This window comes from Oxyura jamaicensis, chromosome 19 (assembly GCF_011077185.1).
Source record: "Oxyura jamaicensis isolate SHBP4307 breed ruddy duck chromosome 19, BPBGC_Ojam_1.0, whole genome shotgun sequence".
Lineage (NCBI taxonomy): Eukaryota > Metazoa > Chordata > Aves > Anseriformes > Anatidae > Oxyura > Oxyura jamaicensis.
Window position 1 is genome coordinate 3,581,992 of NC_048911.1, and position 22,058 is coordinate 3,604,049.

The 22,058-nt window shown below is 42.9% G+C and overlaps 1 protein-coding gene across 3 annotated transcripts in view; it reads left to right on the plus strand.

The window, feature by feature from the left end:
- The first annotated feature begins 943 nt into the window (after positions 1-943).
- The window catches only part of ANKFY1 (ankyrin repeat and FYVE domain containing 1), a 33,561-nt gene continuing 12,446 nt past the window's right edge, over positions 944-22,058 (plus strand). Inside the window, exons 1-14 of one of the 3 annotated variants that reach the window (XM_035343239.1) lie at positions 944-1,093; positions 6,106-6,298; positions 7,843-7,961; positions 10,400-10,535; positions 11,917-12,040; positions 13,386-13,535; positions 14,285-14,450; positions 16,169-16,373; positions 17,102-17,170; positions 17,877-18,076; positions 18,563-18,660; positions 19,044-19,266; positions 20,366-20,464; positions 21,705-21,858. In XM_035343239.1, the coding sequence (XP_035199130.1) occupies positions 1,084-1,093; positions 6,106-6,298; positions 7,843-7,961; positions 10,400-10,535; positions 11,917-12,040; positions 13,386-13,535; positions 14,285-14,450; positions 16,169-16,373; positions 17,102-17,170; positions 17,877-18,076; positions 18,563-18,660; positions 19,044-19,266; positions 20,366-20,464; positions 21,705-21,858 (1,946 nt within the window). In that variant the 5' untranslated portion in view covers positions 944-1,083. Of the gene's footprint in view, positions 1,094-5,171; positions 5,195-5,662; positions 5,687-6,105; positions 6,299-7,842; positions 7,962-10,399; positions 10,536-11,916; positions 12,041-13,385; positions 13,536-14,284; positions 14,451-16,168; positions 16,374-17,101; positions 17,171-17,876; positions 18,077-18,562; positions 18,661-19,043; positions 19,267-20,365; positions 20,465-21,704; positions 21,859-22,058 lie in introns of those variants that run through there. The other 2 variants (XM_035343238.1, XM_035343240.1) reach the window with 2 other exon arrangements.

The following is a 22,058-nucleotide window of genomic DNA, read 5'->3' on the forward strand; positions in this document are numbered from 1 at the left end:
GGTATGGTGCCACCACAGTGCAAACGGGAGCACTACACCTCTTACAGTTTCCGAGTATCATCAGAAATACGCACTAGTGATTTCAAACTGAAACAGAAGGTGCTTGGGTTTTAAAGAGAGGTTGTAGTAAGGCTGTTTTCTACCCTGTCAAATCCTTGACAAAAGACATGACTGCTGATGCTCCAGATGCAAAATATAGCAGAAGTTTGACCTGAGCTCTGTTACAAAGAAATTGAACCAAGACTAAATCTCATCAGGCAATGACTGTTTCCTCCCAGATGATTAATAGCACCCACAAACAGTGATTTATGTTAGCTGTGTACTGAAGTTGTATGTATTTGTCACTGAGATGTGAAAAATGAGGTGGGGCACGTTTCATGATTTGTCTAGAAACAGCACCAGGTCTGTGCCTCTCCTGCAGCCAATTCTACTTGGGCTGCTTTGTCCAACGTGGGCAGAAAGCTAAGATAGGAGGCAGAGGGACTTGCAACCATTGCTTAATGAAGTCAGGAGAAAATGATGTAGTTGCAAAATGATACTGTGATAAAATATTTACTTGAAAATGGCTCTTTAGAGCAAGCCGAAACATTGCTGCTAGGTCAGGCATATGAAAGGTGCTGAATACGCATGGAACACGGTATTTCTGTTCTGTTGGGGCACTAAAGTTCACGAGCAATGGGACCAGCTGAGGGGGAGCTGTATCGCACACCAGGTTTAAGAAAAGCATCTCGCTGCTGCTCTTGGGTCGCTGCCCGTCTCGATCCCAACCCCACTTTACACCTGCTGGGCACAGATCCAGTTGCTGAAGTGAAAACTGCGTGCGGGAGCTGAAGTAGCGATGAGGCCAGGGGTAGCCGTGTGCCAAAGGCACCTATCGGCTCAAGCCCCACGGCAGCCCGGCCCTTTTCTCACCGGGTTAGCGGCAGGAGCCCCTCGGGGCTCCGGGGCGGTTGGGGCGAGCCGAGCCCTCAGGCACCTCAGCGCCCTGAGGCGGGAGGGGCCCGCGCTGCTCTCGCGAGAACTCCCGCCCGCCCCGCCGGCCGAGCGCGGCGTTCTCGCGAGAGCTGCGATCGCGGACCCAAGATGGCGGAAGGTGAGGGGGGGAGCCCGGGCGGGGCCGCGGCCGCCGGGCGCAGCGGCAGCGCCGCCGGCTGGGGAGGCTCCAGGGGGGCACCGGGGGCGGCCCCCGTGTGGGGCCGGCTGGGCCCTGCCTGCCGAGGCCGAGCCGGGCTCGGCTGAGGCGGGCAGACCCCGAGGTGGACGTGAAATGGCGGGGGGGGGGGGGAGCGCCCCGCTGTCGGCTCCCCCTCAGGGAGCGCCCCGCGGGCAGGGCCGGCCGTGCTCCTCGGGACGGGGGCGGTTTGGGAAGAAATTGCCGCTTCGGGAGCCCCGAGGGGCCTGCTGTGGTGTGGGGGGACGGGCGGGGCGGGGAGGGGGCCCCGGGTCCCTCAGGGTGAGGCGAGGGACCTGCCGGCCCCTGCTGCTGCCAGGCCTCCTGGGGCTGGGCTGGGCTGGGAGCTGGAACTCCTGAAGTACGCCGGAGCTGCTTTTGTACACCTCTCAGGTTGTCACTTAGACCCTTCCACAATGAACCTAGGTAATGGGGTTTGAAAAACGCTGGGATGTCTAAAGTCCTTTTCCTTAACGCGACACAGAAGCTTCCTCTTTTCCTTCTTGGAGGAAACTGAATCAGCAAACTGAGCTGAAAGTCCCAAGTTACAGGCACGGTAAAAGCTCTGACTTCCAGTCTAAACAGTGCTGCCTTCAAGTCCTAAACTCCAGTGATCAGACTGGTAGAATTTCAGAAGTGCTTGTTAAAGGTTAGCCAGCACATGCTGGTCTGGTGTGCATCAGCTGAGAAGATGCTGGCCTCAAGCTTGTTTAATAAATCCTTAGAGTAACATCTTAGCTTGTAGTTAGCTGACCAGCTTATTGGGCTTGCCTTTAACCTCAGGGGCCCGCCACCTCTGATGTCAAAGATGTCAGCAGGTGATAAAACTTCCTCACCAAGACCCTCAAAGATGTGGTCTGGGATCCTGCTCTGGCAAAAGACCCTGTGGCTGATGCAGGTCCTGTTTCAGACATGCATGCCTCTCAAAGATTCCTCCCCAGTTCAGGCAATTCCCTGAGCTTTCAGCTGAAGAAAGCACACGATCAGTGAGAGCTTGTGGGAACAGGCGTAGTGAGCCAGAGTTGTAGCTCTCCCCGCTCGGTTCCTTATGAGACCTGGGTGGAGGGACTCGTTTTGTCCCTTCAAATAAAGTACTCGTCTTCAGCAGTGCTTTCTTATAATTATGAACTGATGATAATGGAGAGTCAAATCAGAAATGAAGGTTTATTAGTGAAGGCAGGTTGTCAGATTGTGGTCGTCTGCTCAGAAGCAGGCAGAGCGCTTTTTCTTGTGGAGGTGTTCCCTCTGCATGTGGAAATCTTGAATTAGATCTATTGCAATTGCTAGGTACAAATTATTCAAAGCTCATAAAAGTGAGTGCAGAGCTTGCTTTTGGAGCTTCTGTAAGAGTTCTGTCCCACTGATATCAGAGGATACTAGGGGCGTGCAGGCAGGGGTAAAAACTGTTGGACTAATGCTTGAGTGTAGAGCAGCAGGAAGCATGCTGCAGTATTTTTGGAATGGTCGTCAGGGTAAAGATTGTAAGTGGACAAAACTGAGGGGGAACAAGGAAGCCATGATTTGGACAGCTGCGGGGAGGAGGCGGGTCAAAGTGGAGCACTGGATGATAGACCTGACTTTGGGAAAGGAAATAACGTGTTTTACTGTAGTATTTCCCCAAGACACTCCCTTCAGAAGTAAAGAGCTTATCCATGCTGCTCTGGAAGGGTGGGATGGACAGTGCGATGGGTTCTGCTAGGCCCTCCCTCTGGTTTTCAGTACATGCTATCTGCCACCCCGTTGCCTATTGCCTCCTTTCTTATCTCTTTGGATTCAACTGACAAATCGCTCTTGAGACTTCTGTGCCTTCCTTCTGCTGTAAGAAAACTCCACTAGCCTCTCTGAAGTCTGTGATAAGGACCTTAAACTTCTGCCAGTTCGTGAGATACTAGCGCATCTGCTGGGAACGTGTTAACAAACACTGCTTTTATTTTCTCGTCTAGCCATCTGTTAACTCTTCACCTAGAGTATGAGCTCCGAAAAGGAGTCGCTCTGTGTACGCCTCTCTGCCAAACCCAGCCATCCTGTTCGTGTGTGCACCGGGTTTGTGTTTAGCCAGAGACCTCCCTGCAAGTAAGGCTGTCTTTTCAGGGCCTTGATCCAAGGCTCTTTGTTAATGTGCAGTTACTGCACAGATAGGTACGTACATCTGTGCTTGGGAGACAGCCAGGGAAATGTCCACACTTAACGTGGACTGGCAGTAACGTGCACTGTATCAAAACGACTGTCAGCTTGGAGATGTAGTGGTCATTTTACATTGTTTATAAGTGCTGACCTCCCCTGAAGTTTGAGGACTGTAAATAGCAAACTTGGAGCTGTGGTGCCATTGCTTTAAACAGATGATGCTTCTCCCTGAGTGTCAGTGTGCTGTCCTTTCAAAGTGATAATGCAGTGTGAACTCTGCAAATGAACAATATACAGGGAAAACTTGCTGGTTTGCTCTTTTGCACTGCATGCTGGTTGGGTGGATGCTGAGGACTGTCTTGATCCAGTGCTCTGCAGGTGTGCAGCCGTAGGTAATACACAGCTCCTGTGTATAGAAGAAGAAACTCTGGGTTTATGGCTCCTGCAGTCCTTGCAGCAAGTGAGTATCGATCCATCTGTCTCGCTGTGGTTACAGGATGTATATACAGGAGTTGCCATCCCTGGGGTTGTTCAAGGAAAGGTTGGACGTGACGCTTAGGGACATGGTTCAGTGGGTGATAGTGGTGGTAGGGGGATGGTTGGACCAGAGGATCTTGGAGGTTTTTTCTAACCCTAATGATTCTGTGATTCTTTCTGTATGCCATCGATCTGAAAACAAGACTTCTCAAAGCTTCAGTTCTTTCAGGTATTTTCACTGCCAGTAGCAGTTGTCCTGGGTTGCCCTGGAAGCAGCAGTGAAATGAGCTTGATTTTCCATGTAAAACTGAAGCTGCTGCTGCTTTGAGCTGCAAGGTAGTTCTGCATCATGTCCCAGTGACTTCAAAGCCACCTCACTGGCTCCAAGTTACTTTGGTAAAATGAGAGAACTTGAGGTGTTACCTTCTGATTCTTTATTCCCCCATTCACACTTCCATTGCTTGGCTTGAAGATGCAGTGTTTAAGGTTGTATGCGCTGGGAGGTTCAGCAGGCAACTTCTTGTTCCTACCACTTGAGTTGAGATGGCTCCTCGGAACCTCAGTGTATGAACAGCAGTGTTTGTGCACTGATTTTTGCAGTAGTTCTCTGAAAGTGTCTCTCAGGATCACTCTTGGCTCTTACCAGGCACTATCCTCCCTGTAGCAGCAGGGTTTGTGCCACCCTTGGCACCTTCCTTATGAATCACTCAGGAAGGAGCAGTGCCTTCAGAGACGTGTCCCCTCTAGTTCTGGAAACACAGGCGCTGCATCATCTTCAGATGGAAGGAACAGAGCAGAGCTTCAGCTCCCTTTGGGGGCTGCTCTGGTAGCACAGTTTTGGAATCGCAGCATACCTCAGCAGAGGGAGTATCCCAGAGGAGGCGATACCTATTAACTGGTAAAGGATGGAGCTGAATAAATGGCTGTTGAAGCAAGTGCACTGCCAACCTTGCTTAAGCAGTATTAACTGAAGAGTCAAACAGGGTAAATTACCTCCTCTTTATCCATTACAGTTGTTAAGTTAAAAGACTTACGAGGGAGCATTTGCCACAGCAGTCTGTGGAGGAAAGGCTAAATGAGGCATTCAGCCCGCAGCTGAGCAAGGGGAGGATGCTCTGCCCTGGGGACCTGCTGGAGCAAGGCCAAGGCCAGCTCTGCTGTTGAACTTTTCTCTAGGAGCAGAAAGAAAACACTGGTCGCAGAGCTCGGCTTCTCCTTGTTTGTAATACGGTTTTACATTTAGTAAATATTTGAGGAAAACTTGTTGAACAGTGAATTCCTGGCTCGCAGGGAGGAATCTCATGAAAACTTTCCCATTGGTTACCTTCCAAATTTCTCCTCCCTGCTCCGTTCTCATGTTAAGACTGACTTTGGATGTGTACCTTGTTTGGAAACTTGCCTTATTGATGTGGATTGTTATGGGTGGGTAATAATCAGCTAACCACAGTGATAGCTACATGTAGCCTATGCACCTCATCCATGGATGCTCCTCAGTTAGTCTGGTTTTACGCACCTGTAAAGACTTTTACATCCAGCCGTGAAGTAGAGGGTTTTCATATGAGTGTCCCAGGTCAAGTTCTACACAGCTGTTCAGCAAAGTGCCTCACCACAGCTCTTAGGTGTGGTGGAGGAGCAGGCTCTGCAGTGGGATGGGATCGCTTGGTCAGGGATCTGATGGCCAGGTGCTGATGCTGTGTGCCTGTGAATTGCAGTGGCCACCACGGACCCAGCTCTGCACCACGGTGCCTCGTCACTGCAGAGCCTCCGCTGGGGGAGTGTGTTGATCGAGATTAACCAGCTTTATATATATTTTTGACCGGCCTTTAGAAACACAGGTTCTGGGGAAACCTTGCTTTTCACTCTGGCTATTTCTTAAGAAGCTTCTTAGCTGACAGTGCTAAGAGTTCTAGACAGGTAAGTTAAGCACTCTGCGTTAGATGTTGTACTCCCAGCAGCTGTTCTGATGCTTGCTTCTGCTCGATGACTGCTGTCAAGGCAGGCAGCATCGTAACTGAATTGATGGGTAACTGCTGCTGAGTGAGTCTGGGCTCTACCCCACCACAATTCTGTGGCTTTAGAAAGCTTGTGGTGCCCCTGACTGGATAGCATTCAGGAACTCGATTTAGGAGTAGCTTGTATCAGTGTGTTCTGTGATATAAAATAAAAGGTTTGATACCGGGGATGAATTACTCAAGCAGTGTGGAAGAAGTGTTTACTGGAATGCCCATGACCACAGTAAAAGTGCAGTGCACCAGCAGAGTGAAGTTACTCCCAGATGCAAGACACAGATGTGCAATGTTTCAGTCTTGTACTGACACTGTGTGCCTCTGCAGAGGAGGTGGCCAAGCTGGAAAAGCACCTGATGCTTCTCCGCCAGGAGTATGTGAAGTTGCAGAAGAAACTTGCTGATACAGAAAGGAGATGCAACCTTCTGGCTGCCCAGGCTAACCAAGACAATGCCAGTGACACTTTCATCAGTCGACTTCTTGCCATTGTATCTGAACTCTATCAGCAGGAGCAGTACAGGTAAGAAATCTTCCTTTGGGGAGGGGGGGATCACAGGAAGCTTTGATTTTATTGACTTTATAATATGTGCTAATCTTGGACAAGAAAAATGCTCACACCTCTGCCTGGTGTGAGCAGGGTCCTTGGGTAGATGTTGCAAAAGCACTCTAAGATCAGGCAGCATCTTGAATCCAATTCTTGGATCAAGAGCTCTGAGCTCAAGTTAAGCATCTTTGAGGCTGGCATTTAAGACAAGCTTAAAGACAGTTGATTGCTTTCACAGTCAATGGCTGAACTTCCTCTGAGCAGAAGTTATTTTACACTGTACTACAGCTAGTTGACACATTAATTATGCAGTGTATCTTACAATTGGAAAGCCCTACTTTTTTGAAGGGCTTTGTCCTGCAAGTTCTCTGCTCTCTTTTTTGTGTAAAGAAGCCTGATTTAATTGGCTTGTCTGTCTGTATGGTGTAACAGGCCTTGGGCAGTTAGGACTTGACAGTGTAAATAATACTGTATTTCTGAGTTTTAATGTAAAATTAGGTTGCATCATTTTATCTTCCATATGAACATTAAGGATCACTGTTAATACTCTAGATGCCTCAATGGATTTAGTTCTAAGACCACACCTGACCCTTACCAGTTTCTTGGCTATTACTGAAGCCAACTCCAGTATCGCATAGGAGGCTAGGCATGTAAGGGAAAATAGGTAGTTTTGTTTAAAATGTGTTCCCACCGTGTCTCAGGTTTCTCTGAGAAGTCTGTATGTCCGGTGAGAAACTTAAAATAGCATGCTGGGTAAAAGATGAGATTTGTTAGATGGCTTATGTCAGAAGAGTTGGATTATTTCTTTTTTATTTCTCTTCAGATTTTAGATATAAAGGTGTAGAATAGTGGCCAAACAAGAAAAGGAGAAAGGAAGCAAGTCCCAGTGAAAGCTTAGAGGAACATCGCTGTATTTTGTACTTCAGTTCATAGCGGTGTTTTGATTTAGAAGATTGTCTGGAAAATACACCTACATAGGAATAACACTTGCAAGACATGAAACTTTAAAATAAACATGGCAAGTACTTTTTAAGTACAAAGGATAACCTGGTGTTAAAACGTTTAGTATGAAATTAAAGTGTTCTTGACAGCTGGTCTCCGACGAACTGGGCATTCTTGGAGTCTGCCTTGTCCTCAAGACTACTGTCAAACATCATTTGTTCTGTTACTGCTCTTGCATGAAACTTTTGGTGCTTAGCTGACACTGCTAGAATGCACTCTGCAACCTAAATATTTAACCTCAAGATTGCTGGATTTTCCTGTCTTCTGAAGTCGTTCCCTAGCCGTTTACTGTGAAACTTAAACATTTAAATACTAGAGGCTCATTTCATTCATATAAAAATAATAATTGCATAATTTGGTGAAGTATTCCACTTAAGCAAATGTGTTTTGGTATCTCAAACAATCTGAATCTAAATGTGGATGCAAGGACAGATACTAGGAGGTGCTGAATCCTTGCATATCTAAGCACAGGGAAAGCCTGCGTAATAAATGGATACGCTTTTTTCTCCTCTTATCAGTGATCTGAAGATAAAGGTCAGAGACAAGCACATCAGGGCTCACAAGTTTGTCTTAGCGGCACGCAGTGATGCTTGGAGTCTAGCCAACCTTGCCTCAACAGAGGAGCTGGATCTGTCAGGTCAGTCATTGCTTAGTAATACGTGATGCTTCACTTGTCTTTAGGATGACTGGTGAAAGGGCCTGTTGAAAAAAGGTTACTCTTGCACCTTTTGGACTACTGCTGTCCACAGAAAGTGGTGTTTATTCAGTTGATAATGAAGCTTTCTCTGAAACATGGTGGTAGGCTTGTGAACGCGATGCTAGTGCTAGTTAAATCAATAACCTACCTTCTTTCTCTTTAATGAACAGGGTTGAGAATGGTGGCCTGTTTGTCTTTTCTAGAGTCAACTAAATATAATGACAGTCAAATCTATATGGAGGAGCTTGACTTCTTCCTTTCTAAGGACAGGGCCTTTTGAGGTAGTGTGCATAATTTTTCTGAAGTGTGTAATGGAAATACCTTGCTTCTTGTTAACACTGTGTGGAAGAAATAAATACAAATATTGATCTTACAAAAGTGATTTGCTTTGGCATTTTGATACCCTTGCAAAATAGGCTAAGGAAAAATAAGTTTTTGAAAGGCTGTCTTCTGTAAGATGGTGTTTTGTTCCAGTGTAGCTGTTTCTTGCATACGCTTACACTGGGCAGCATTCCTGCAAATTGAGACTTTCTTTCAGTACAGGAAAGTCTTGCACAATTAATCTGTGAGCAATAAAAATGGGTATGAAGTTAAGCAGGTTTGCAGGCTTGCGTGTTGAATACTGAGCACTGACCTCACTTTCCATGCTGTATCTTATCATGAGTCCTAAATGCAGACAAACTGGAAGAAAGCAAGTCACAGCAAGCCAGTTCTGTGAGACAACATAGCAACTTCCCTGCAGAAGGATTTAAGGATCTTTCTGCAGCTGCAAGAGAACAGATGCCAAGGAGGTTTTTTTGAATTGAGTGCTATGTTAGCATAAGATTTATTACCAAAAAGCCCTTATGCTAATTGTGGCTTTGTTGCAAGTCTTTAAGTGGTAGTCCATAGCACTTGTAGCTTCCCATTCATGCTAATCTGAGAATCTCAAATGTAGTTGTGGTCTTGCATGTTTAGCAATGTAAACGCTTCCTCTTACCGAATGATGCTTAAAACAAGTTGTATAAAGAATGCCACCTACTGTTACAGAACTGTTTTTTTTTTTTTTAAAAAAAAAAAAAAAAAAAAAAGAAAAAAACCATGAGAACAACACTTTGATGCATAGCACAAAGATTAGTTTTATGAAGTAGTTCTAGCAAGCAACAAGCTGTTCCCCCAAAAACTATGTCAGGGTTTTCTTTAAAATAAGTCCTTTCTAGAACTTGCAAGTTCAGATTGCCTAAATCCTAATTTCAAAATACAGGCAGCATTTGAAACAGTATTTTCAGAGTTCATGTATTCTGCGGAATGAACATAAAAGATAAGCACAGGTTCTTGTGTTGGGAAGGAGGACATGTACTCTTTTCTCTGCCAAGGCAGAGCTGATATTACAGTTCAAGTAGGCTTTTCTGATAACTTCAAGTTAGGCCAAAGATACTTGCCTTATTAAAGCCTCCTGTTTCTTAGGAGACAGTCTACATGCTGTGTCAAGTACTGTCTGGTATTCTGTAAATAATCTGAGACAACTCTGTGTAAAGATGTTTTAGGATGTTTTTTTCAGTCTTGAACATCTATCTTTTATCTTTAAAAACAAAACAGCTTAAGAGACTAATTTTACTTTGGAAAAAAAAAAAAAAAAACCACCAACCACTATTAGTTTATAAATTGGTCTGATCTGATGTTCTGTAGTAATTCTCATCTATATCCTTGTAGGCAGGACAGTCAGTACAGTGCTTCTGCCTAGGTGCCGAGGCCCTGGCTGTTGGGCCTGCATCGCTTGTGTCCTGTGGATAGGTTTCTATAGCTTTTGCTGTGCTAACAACATGCAGGCTTGGTTGGGATCAGTATTACAAACATCTGAAATCTATCCAGCTTCTAAAACCGACTTTCACCTTTCTTAGAGATGGTTTCTAGCAGTTCTAAGTACTTTGTAGTCATTCCTAAGGTGTAAGCAAGTTTATTGACATGCCACAGTTCATAACACACGACTGCAGTATGCCAGAAAGGGTTCTGAAAATGAAAAGGGGATTTGGGCATGTCACATATCGATGTGGATTTAGCCGTATGTGAGGGAGCAAAGACTTCAAAAGGGGCATCACTGGCCCGTAAAAGTGATGTTCATTCAGCAACTGGGAGATGGTACAGGGCTCCCTGCATTCTGCACTGTGTTCCAACGGAAGAAAGGTTTTCCTGATTGGTGCCAGCACTACTGCTAGCTTTGACTTCTGCCCAGTTTTGTCTCGTTATTTTGCCATTTTGATTAAGCTAAAGCAGTGCGGTTTCAATGAGATGATATTTTTCCTGGTAGCTGTGACTTTAATAGTCAGAGGAATAGCAACTACTTGAGTAGGTGATTGTTCTTTGGGTATTTTAATAATCCCTGTTGCTCCCTGTACCAGATGCTGACCCAGAGGTAACCATGGCAATGCTGCGCTGGATCTACACAGATGAACTTGAGCTACGAGAAGATGATATCTTTTTGACAGAGCTCATGAAGCTAGCTAATAAATTTCAGCTCCAGCTGCTTAGGGAAAGGTGAGTTGGTAAATACAGTGGTTATTCTTGAACTTTTAACCTTGTTTGAATAGAAATAACCTGACAGCTGCTAGCAGTTGGCTGCAGCTTTGCTTTTCTCAAAGACTTGAGGTTTTTGGTAATGCAGCAGGACATTCAGCTGATCACAGGAAATGAAGCCTTGCACTATAGTTATGCTGTAGCAGTTTTTCCTTACAGCTCTTATGTTTACTTCCTAGTTCTTTCAGTCAAACTAATAACCCTAATTTGCCAGTGAATGGAAGTGGAGAGCAATATATTAATAACAAGCTCTGGAGAATTGCAAGAAAGGAAGAGTTAGTGACAGTATCCTGTAATATTAAAAGGCCACAGGTGAAAACTCTAACTTAAATAGCTGTTGTGTGTGTCTTGATAGCAACTTTTCACGAAGAAGGGTAATGTTACGCTAAATATTTCCCCATTATGGAGAGGATGATCGCACCATTTTAGTAGGGGATAGCTTGTTATCTTGAATGTCTAATGTCCTTAACCACTTAGTGACAAGTCTGAATGTACAAAATGAAACCTCTTCAAATTTTGTTCAACTTTGAAGCTTTGAATTTTATCAAAGGTGAAGTATCCTTTGATAATCTCTTGCCTAAGGGGGTGTCTGGTGCTGTAGTAGTACTTAAGGTCCTTACTCAATCTAATATTTGTGACACAACGTGAAGCAAACTAAATTGTTAATAATAACTTAAAACAAGTATTTGACATCTATAGAGCCAGTGCTGAAACTACCTTCAGACTTTGTACTACCAAAATACTCATCTGCACGGTAGTCTGGTGGCAAGGTGATTAGTAGATGTCTTCAGGTGCAGACACCCAAAGAAAAGTGTTTCCTTTTTGTATTGAAAACTACCCAGAGTTCACTGCCATGCTTAACTTCAAGTTCAGTTTGCAGTTGTCTTCCAACAAACTCAACTAATAGCTTCACACCTCTAAAGATGATTTGGTGGATCTACTGTTAAACCCTGTCCCTTCTCTTCATGAAACAAACAGTTATTTGGCATGCTTATGATACTGTAGTACTTACAAATTAGGGAAGATGTCTAAGAACTGCAGCTTGTTCCCCGGGGAGAACTGGCATGCCTCTGTTTACTTACAGGCTCCTACAATGAGTAGTGCTATTATGGGACCTCAGCTTAGACAAACTCTGCCTTAATAGGAGTCTGCTTTTGCGGGAACTGTCTTATAGGACTTCTGATTAAAGTATATTTATGCTGCATGGCATTACAGTAAAGTAAGTCCAGGACTACTTCTGTTGGCATCCAGAAGAGTATATAGAAACCTGTAACAGCATGGGAGGGTGATTACTGTAAAGCTGTTTACTGAAGCTTTTTTTTTTTCCCCTCTATTTTGACAGATGTGAAAAAGGAGTTATGTCACTAGTTAATGTCAGGAACTGCATTCGTTTCTATCAGACTGCTGAGGAGCTGAATGCTAGCACTCTTCTCAATTATTGTGCAGAGATAATTGCTAGTCACTGGGTAAGTACTGCTAGAAGGAAGCAAAAGGAAAAATGTTTACAGAGAACAGAAGCTTAAGCACTAGAACTTCACTTACTGCGCTGTCTAACCTCAGAAATTTGTCTTTGTATGCTACCATTCAAGCATTCCAGTCAGGATGGGGATTACATGGAATCCTGATGCCTTTCAGTGACTAAGGCAACCTGTTACCCTGACCCTTAGGTTTTTCAAGGGGTCAAAGTATTAAGTGTGAGTGAAGGGGCTTTTCCTGAGGCAGGGATCTCTTTCCCTTCCCCTCATTCTCAGTTATCTTTATAATATGCTGCTTTTGGCAGTGCATTATTTAGTATTTTATACAACGTTAAACCATAATTATTTTTGAAACAATGTACATTAAATGGCTCTTCCCTTAAGATTTTTTCATTGTTGTCTCTGGAGGTTATGTCTCTTGTCCATCGTTGTATAAATATCTTGATGGGGCGAGGGGAAGTTGCTTGTAGCCTGAAGAGTTCTGTTCACTGGAAATACTTCACTGTCAAAAGCCTCTTTCTTTCATAAACACGAGACAAACCAAAGCCATTGTGATAGGCAAGAGGGTCGTATTATCAAATCTGGATTCTAAATTATTCAGAGGCTCACCCATAGTTTGGTCCCTGTCTGTATAGGATTACAAATCCCAGGCCTGCGTTTACTTCTAAAAATAATCCTTGTGAGTAAGAGCCAAGTCAGGAGAGAGTTTATCTTCTCTAGCAGGGGGAGCAGCAAGCAATCTTGCAACTGACATGGAAGTTTCATTTGCTCTGATATTCTGAGGAAACCTTGATTAATTGTGTAATGGATTAGTCTTTACAATTAATCTGTTTGCCAACAGCAGACTGGTGCATGAGGATTTAGGTTATTCTATATCTAAGACAGCACATCCAGATATCAGATGTAGATACTGCTTTGTATTCAGAGATCAAGTTTCAGACTTACATGGAGTTGTCATTCCTCAATAGCTCTTTTGACAATAAGGCTTAATACTAATCTGTGACTAGAGTCCAGATAGAGAATTAGTTTAGGAACTAGATGTTTATCTACAGTAATGGATGGTAAAATGCTTGTTTTCTGTACCTGTCACAACAGGGAGGAAAAATACCTCACTGTACCAGATCTCAAAACTAAAATGTAAGACTTCCTCTGAGTGTTTCCTCCTAGTCTTAACAGGATATCTTGGATTGTTCCTGCTTGTTGTAATGTTGTGCATGTTATCAAAATGCAGCTTTTAACTGAGCTTGTTTGGTGAATTTTGTAATAGCGTTGTGCAATGCCTTGTTTATTAAAAAATAAATACTGCTTACCCTTTGTTTTTTTTTATTGGTTCTAGGATGACTTGCGTAAAGAAGACTTCAGTAGCATGAGTGCTCAGTTATTGTATAAAATGTTCAAGTCAAAGACAGAATATCCTTTGCATAAGGCTATTAAAGTTGAGAGAGAAGATGTAGTCTTCTTATATCTTATTGAAATGGATTCACAGGTAAAGTGAGACTTTTACTGTCTTGTATAACTTCATGTTTTAAGTAACTAGTTTCTAATTGCTAGTGTAAGCTATTTCTGTCACCAATTCTTACTTGTATGTTTATTATTGTAGCTACTTTTATGTCTGTAATAGAGGTTGAGTGATAAAAGCTCTGTAAAGATGTAATTAAGAAGTGAGTCAATACTTTTGATGTAATCTGTTGCATGCAAGATGTTTTAAATAAAATCAATACCTGTATTTATACCACACAACTTCAGATGTGCATGGCTTAGTAAACTTTGCTACTTTGTGGCAGTTCAGTTAAGCATTATTTCTTTGAACAGGCATCTGTTCTGTTCAGATGAACATTCTAAACTAGCAAATAAGCTGTCCGGCAGATGTTACGATTTGAGACATCTTAAAAAGGAATACTTGAAGAATCCTTCCTATTACCTTGTTGACTGTGCCTAGATAGGCAGAATCTTTACAACTGCCAGTCTTGCTTCCTGCGAGTTAAACAAGACTTGTAGGTAGAACTCCTGTTTTCTCATTGAACAGTCTCCTGCTTAGACTTGCATTTGGTGACTCAGCTAGGCTTCTGATTATTTTCCTGTATAAGGTGTGCTTACCTAAATGCAACACTGGCATTTAGAATTAGAGTTGAAGGTCTACTCTTATGGTAGTTGAAATGGGCTGTTAAAAATGTTATGTTGGGCTGTTGAGCATACCTGTTTAACTAGTGTCATCTGGTTAAATTTGTGTTGTAGCTTCCTGAGAAGCTTAATGAATTGGATCAAAATGGAGATCTTGCTTTGGATTTAGCCCTCTCCCAAAGACTGGAGAGTATTGCAACTACACTGGTCAACTACAAGGCTGATGTAGATAGGGCAGACAAGAAAGGCTGGAGTCTATTACATAAAGCCATCCAAAGAGGTAAGTAAATAGAATACGAAGCTCTTTAACTTGCAGTCCTAGTGTGGAATATATATTCCATAGTCTATCTCACTCTGTAGTTGACAGTTTAGTTAGAAACCTGTAGTCACAGATAAATATTGTCCCGTTTCTTTTTGCTAAACTTACAAAAAGGGTGTGCTTGTTAGTTTTTTTTTGTTTTTAGGATCTAAAAGCTAGCCTGCTGGCTGTTGTATTAAACTTGTACTACATGACATCAAGAAGCAATCCTAGTAGAGTGTTTTATTCTGAAGGCAGAAATACAGGGAGATGCAGAGAGTATTTTAATGAGGCAACTTGCTTAATGTCCCTGACAAATGGTTGAATCAAGCAATGGCAACCTAGCTGTAAAATGAAGATGAAGCCTTCTAAACATGTTTCAAATGCCGTATCTGCTTCTTACTGATCATGGTTAACAGCAAGGGACCTCTCCCTACTGAACAGCAGTTTGAGGGGAGGAGAAACCCTCTGGAAAAAGAAGAGGAGCAGAGGGACGTGCTATGCTAATCTAAATATCTGCAAATTTAAGTTTTGTTAGCTCAGTGCAGCTTGCGACTTCTTCCTTTAATCTCCTACATATCTAAACAGGGTAGTGCTGGTGTCTGGTCCGGTGAATGAAGCTTCAGCAGCAGGAGTAGGAGGTCTTCTAGGCATAGGTCAGTGTTGTGGTGGCTGCAGCACTGAAAAGTTTGCAGCAGGCTTCTCATAATACTAGCATTTGTGTTCCACTTCTAATGTCTGCTTTTAGTCTAAGCTAGAGCTCTGAGAATGCTTGCTTTTCAGTAACTAAAGCTTCAGTGAGTCGATCACTGTTAACAGTTGTGTTCTGGAAATGGAGCTTAAGCAAATTGTCTGAACTTGCCACGTGATTCTTATTTCCAATCACTAAAGAATGGGGGAATATCAGATAAGGAAATGGGGGGGAGCGAAATTGGATTTTATTTCTTGATGCCAGAGATGACAGCAATCCATAGTGCTTTTTCAGGCAGTTTTCTTTTACAGTCTTGCTGTTGCATTCACAACTTGTGAATGCATGTACTCAAACTAGTATTTGGAATAAGGGAAACTAGTAATATGCTGAAGGCATTGTGTATGTCTTGTTTCAAGTTCAAGGTCTTGTGCACCTTGAAGCAGGCCAAAGTTTGACTTCTGAGAAGATCTAAGGAAGAATTTCTCAGGAATGCCATTCATGATAGGTCCTGACTGTTGAAGCCATTACTTCCTGGGGCCTACATCTTAAAGAGCAAGGACTGCATTACTGCTTGTTTGTATAGCAGCACTGAGCAGATTGCAACTAACTTCTGCATTCTTCTGACTGCCCTGAAATAGTACCCTTCATTCAGAACTGTGGGTGGTCTCACAACTTGCCCGATTGTGCATTAAAGCTGCAGTGGATTTATCTTGATACAGAAACTAACAAACTTAGTATCACCATACCAAGTGAACTAGTGCGTGAACTTGAGTTGCATGTAACCTCAGGGCAAGACACAAAAGGGAGAGGTAGTTATGAAATACCTGAATCCTGGCTTTGCAGTGGAGTGTTCCTGAAATTATCTGTTACTGAGGTGTTCTAAGAGCAGACTGTTCATTGAAATGATTGTATGATATAGAAGGAAGTAACGTATCCATTTTCTAGGTTTATTTAGAACATATAGGGTTCACAGTGTACCCGTAAATAACTTTATCCTTTTTCACAAAAGGAGATAAATTTGCTGCAAACTTTCTCATTAAAAACGGTGCCCGTGTGAATGCTGCTACGCTGGGAGACCAGGAGACTCCTCTGCACCTTGTGGCGTCATACAGCCCCAAGAAGCATTTGCCAGATGTCATGGCAGAGATGGCACAGATAGCAGAATCCCTCCTACAGGCAGGAGCCAATCCAAATATGCAAGACAGCAAAGGAAGGTAAATACTGGATGGGGTAAAGTCTGCTACCAGTTTAACAGATAACAGAGCAGCTGTTAGATACAGCCCACTGGGAACCTTCTCGGGTCTCGGCAAAGCACAGGTGATGGTGGAAGCAAGGAAGGTGAAATCATTTACTTCAGTATGAGACCTGCAGGTAGCACTCAGAGCAGAAGCTGTTGCAGGCTGAACGGTACACTGTCATGACCAGTTTTCCCTATAGAAAGCTGGGGGGTGAGTTGACTGCTGGAACAGATGGCAAGCAGTTTTTTGCCTTTATTGGATCACTGAACAGTAAAGGAAGCTAACCAAGATGACAAATGACATGCCTAAAAATCTGCCTCTTCAAAGCTCTGTCAATACAACAAATTATCTCAAATAGCCAATATGTGCAGTGTGTTTATCTGAAGTGCAGGGTCTCTAAACTGCTTTAGAGGTTACGTTGGGCTGGCAAACAAGTACATAAAATGGTGTAGAAACCTCAGAGTGTATTAGCTACTCGATTTGGGTAAGTCAAGCTTTTGTGCTCTTTCCTTGAAGGTTAGCTCTTCTATTAGGGTAAAGAGTTGCTAAAAGGGAAGCTTGCTTTTCTGTCAAGATGTACTTAGGCCCTTTGCCTGAAAGCAGAGGTGAAGGTTAGCCCCATAAATGATAGGGGCATGTTGGCAAACAGAGACAAATCTTAAATCCTCACTGACTGATGTAACTGTACTTTGCTCCAATTGCAGGACCCCATTACATGTGTCGGTTGTGGTCAGGAATGAACCTGTATTCAGTCAGCTTCTCCAGTGCAAACAGTAAGTTCTGCTTACATGTAAAATACACCGAGTACCTATTTCAATGAAGGTATGAAAACTGTTTAACAGCTCTTTAGGCCTTTTTTGCTGTATCATAAGGCTAGCAGTACGCTAGAGATGCAAAACTGTGAAGCCTTTGCATAACTTGATGTGCCAGAAGCCAAGCAAGTTTACCGTCCTGTAAAGAGGAAGCAAACTGCATCTCAGTGTTTTTCTAAGAGAGCTAGATGAAATGTGGCAGTATCTTCATTTGTAGTGGAGCCAAAAAGAGTCATAAGAATATATTCAGACATTTTAAGTCTTGAGTTGAACTTGGATTATGCTTAAAGCTATAACGTGGCATTATAGGGTCAGGAAGCAAATACTTCATTTAATTCAGTTTCTCCATCGTTGACAGTTACTGTATGTGACTTAAAAGAGGACTTGCCTGTTTGAGATGGTTTATTACAAGCCAAATCTAGCAAGACCACACTTCTCTTAAGAGTCATGGGCTTAAATTTTGTAGTCAATAAAAGGCATCTTGCTTGTTTCAGACTATTCACAAATTCTGCTGTAGCTCCAGTTACTTTGGAAGTTTTTAAGTAAGCAGAAGCTGTCAGTGAGGTATTGAGTAAACTAGTACAGCTCTTCAGACACTTGAAACTTAAGCAGCATCTGGGACCACTTTCTAAGGCATAAGTTGAAGAATATTAACTCTTACTTTTAGACTAGACCTGGAGCTGAAGGATCATGAGGGAAGCACAGCTCTGTGGCTTGCGGTTCAGTATATCACTGTATCGTCTGATCAATCTGTAAACCCTTTTGAGGATGCCCCTGTTGTAAATGGAACTTCGTTCGATGAGAACAGTTTTGCAGCAAGGTTGATCCAACGAGGCAGCAATACAGATGCTCCAGACACAGTAACAGGTAAAACAGAGGTTTGTATTTCCATTTGGTGGAAGGCTTCTGAGTTAACTGCATAGTGCTTGGCTGCACTCTGTGGTCCAAATTACTCTAGCCTGTCCAATAGCATGGAACTAGGCAAAAACTTTGTGGAGCTGAATGAGGTTTTGACAGTTACTGCTGCGTAATGAGTGGTATGGGTAGGTGGTAATATCTTTACCCAGAGCAGTAACATTGACAGGTTGTGAGCAGAACTTGACCTGCAGGAAGTGACAGAAAATCTGGACTCCTTGCTAGGTCCTAACATCCTCTTTACAGTTTCAAAATGTGTAACTACTAAATAGTGCATGTGGCAGTCCAGCATTTCAAAGGCATTACTAATAGGTAGGATTTTCCTTTTTGGCTTCAAGTTTCAATGTTGTAAGGTAGTGGGGAACGTGCCAACTAACACTTTTTAGCGTAAAGGTATGGTTGCAATAGTACTCTAATAGTATTTGTGTTTTTCCTTAGGGAACTGCTTGCTTCAGAGGGCAGCTGGTGCAGGAAATGAGGCAGCTTCTCTCTTCCTAGCAACTCATGGAGCGAAAGTCAACCACCAAAACAAATGGGTAAAAACAGAACCGTTTAGACTGTCTGAAAATGCCCTTATTTCCTTTCAGAAATAAGATGGCAGAGATCTTTGTTGCTAACCCTAGCTTAAGCAAGTTTAAACATCTGCTGAGCCTTCTGCAGGTTTTCAGGTATTTATTATTGATCAGACAACTGTAGTATAATGGTTCTAGCACTGTTCTAGCAGCATTGCAAGTTTAACTCTTCCTTCAATGTTTGTTGTAATAAAGTCCTTAGTATACGTTAACTCATGTAGCTGAAGGTCCAAAAGAGCTTCAACTGCTAGCACTTAAGTTTTTTCACACCCATTTGTGGGCACAGTAGTTTAAAAGCTACCTTTCTGGTTTCTCAAGCTGTTAACCTAGTCCCCTGTTTGTTCAAGGGAGAAACACCACTGCATACTGCCTGTAGACATGGCCTAGCAAACCTGACAGCAGAACTCCTGCAACAAGGAGCCAATCCAAACATCCAGACTGCAGAAGCAGCACATGGTCAGAAGGATGCATCTTCTCCAACAGCAGAGAATGTTTATCTGCAAACTCCCCTTCACATGGCTATTGCTCACAATCACCCAGATGTGGTATCAGTCATCCTGGAACAAAAAGGTAATGTTTTTCTTGTTCAAACTATTTTGATGCTGTAGCAGATTGGTATGTCAAGATGCCATCTAAACTGTGTTTCAACAAGCTACTAATCAAACATGCTTTCCTGTAAACCTTGTTTAAGTAGAGTAATTAACAAGACTGCTTAAACAGTTGTTTTAAAACTCAAATCACCTGCTTGTTGAGACTAGAAAATTAACTAAATAGTCTCTGTTACTGATCTCTCCAAACTTCCTGCTGTATGTATTGGACTTGAATTTTAGCCCCAGGCTGTATTCTGACTGTACAGCTGAGATTCCCTTTCTTTCCTTGTCCAAGTATATAGTTCAGGTAAATGCAGGAATTGAATACAGATAAAGGTGTCTTTCTGTGGTGAGACTTCTACCTCCTTCAATTCTCAGTAAGATGATTTTGTACAGAGTAGTACTAGAACTGAGATAGAGTTCAGTCTCAAATACTGAAAAACTGGTGGATGACAGTTCTACACATAAGGAACCTGGGGTATTTGTTAGATGCTAATAATTCAGCTTTTCCTGTACAGCACCAGGAAGTGAAATAGGCCTTGCTTCAGCTGTTAATTTTATCTCCTACCAGAGATGGCATTTGGAGGGAGTAGGTGAACTGGGGAGAATATCCTCCATCCCAGGGAGCTGAGGAGGAGGGATGCTGCCACCATATTGCAGCGTAGCTTACACAGTGAGGTCTTCATTCTCAGAGCTTTGGGTAAATGGCTGTTTGGAAACAGATAGCAAGGGAAGGAGGTTAAGCATCTTAGTCAGAAAGTTGGATGGTTTTCAGTGTAAGTGTTAAGATTAGGTAGTATTGTTACTACTGCTTAGGACCTCACAAGCAGCATTAGCACCTAGGAAATTGACTGGCTTTCAAACTGACTGGCTAAAGGAACACTCTGCTTTTAGGGAAGTGGTTTAGCAGTGGGCTTCAAGTGTTAGGTGGTTGGTTAGACTTGATGACCTTAAAGGTCTTTTCCAACCTAAATGATTCTATGACACTTCAAAATTTGACACTGCTACTCCTGCTACCTTCAAACTGCAACTGCAGGACAAATACAAGAATGCTCTAACAGAATTATTTTTTTTTCTAGCTAATGCTCTTCATGCTACCAATAACTTGCAAATCATTCCTGACTTTAGTCTAAAGGACTCGAGAGACCAGACTGTGCTGGGATTGGCTCTTTGGACAGGTATGTGCCTATGGAACAAGATAAAAAAACTGTACTATGATAAAGGAGCTATGATGTGAGTGAGATTTTTGGGACAAGCCAGTGGTTGTGTGTTCATGGCCTGGCTTGTGCTGCTTATGAAAAGCTGTCAAGGAGAGCTTTAGATGATTGTTTAGCTTCAGATCTGGCTTGCCAATAGGTTTCCAGCCATACAGCTTCACTTGTTCAGTAGGGGATAGCCTGAAGCCTCTTGCCTACAACTGTACTTGAAGTTCTGTGGAATTGTACCACTGTGAACTTCTGGTGGTTTTTGTTTGTATCTGTTTATATTGTCTCTTCATGGTTAGCTCTGTAAAGGTCAGCATGACTGTATTATCCAGCTTCTAGAACAAAGGGAAGGTGAGCTACTTTAAGTAGCTGTGAAGTGGAATGGAACTTGGAATACTGCTTCAGAAGATTTTCTTCTCTGAAATGTAAAGGGGAACGAATGTTCAGTGGAAAAATAGATGCTTGCAGACAAGTGGCGCTTCTACCATACTAGGTTATAGGCATAAGAGACTGGTTGTGTGGTCACCAGAGGATCAGTGGGGTCCTACTGAGCTGGAGACAGTAGATGTATGGGGAATGCCTGCTCATATCTTGGGCTTAAGAAATGAGGCAGAAAGCTTAGTGAAGTGCTCTGCACAGAAGTGCTAGATGTCGTCCATGTGTAACAAACATCTTTATGCTCAAGGCTCTTGTTTTTTTTCCATTTCCAATGAAAGGAAACAGACATAGCTTTATCCTTACCATTGTCCTGATCCACCTGTGAGGTAAGGAAGGACTAAGCTAAACATCTAAATACAGTAATATTCATGTGAATGCCTTATGAATGTAATACTAAAAGCTAATATGATTGCTGGACAAAAGTCTGAGGCGGTATGAAGTATTAGGCTAGGTGTGGTCACAGAGGACCATATTAAATTTAGGTTGGCAAAACTAACGGGGAATCTGCTGTATATCGTATCATAACTTTTTTCTTAAAGCAAGGCCAAAAGGAGTCAGTAACCAATATCCAACAGGTCTGTAAATGCATTTTTAAGCTGGGTAGAGTCATGAGTTGGCTTAGCTCATGTATGTGTATTTTAATAGGCTCTACGCTGATTCAATACATCTCTTTTTTGTAATTATTGAAACTGAAAGCTTGAAGCTTTATTTTTTATGCTTCAGAGAGTGTTTTATAGAACTGAAGGCAAAATATTAATGAGCTGTAATTCTTCAGGCATGCACACGATAGCAGCTCAGCTGCTTGGATCTGGGGCATCCATCAATGACACAATGTCAGACGGACAGACTCTACTACATATGGCAATACAGAGACAAGATAGTAAGAGTGCACTCTTCCTGCTGGAACATCAGGCAGATATAAATGTCAGGTAAGATCTTAACTGATACAACACTGAACAGGGTATGTATTTAGGAGCAGGTGTGATGACTGCCTTGCTCACGAGGAGCAAAGGGGGAGATGCTGCTCTCTTCTCCCTGCTGACTCACGATAGGACCCAAGAGAACAGCATGAAGCTGTGTCGAGGGAGGTTCAGATTGGACACTAAGAAAAGGTTCTTTACCAATGGGT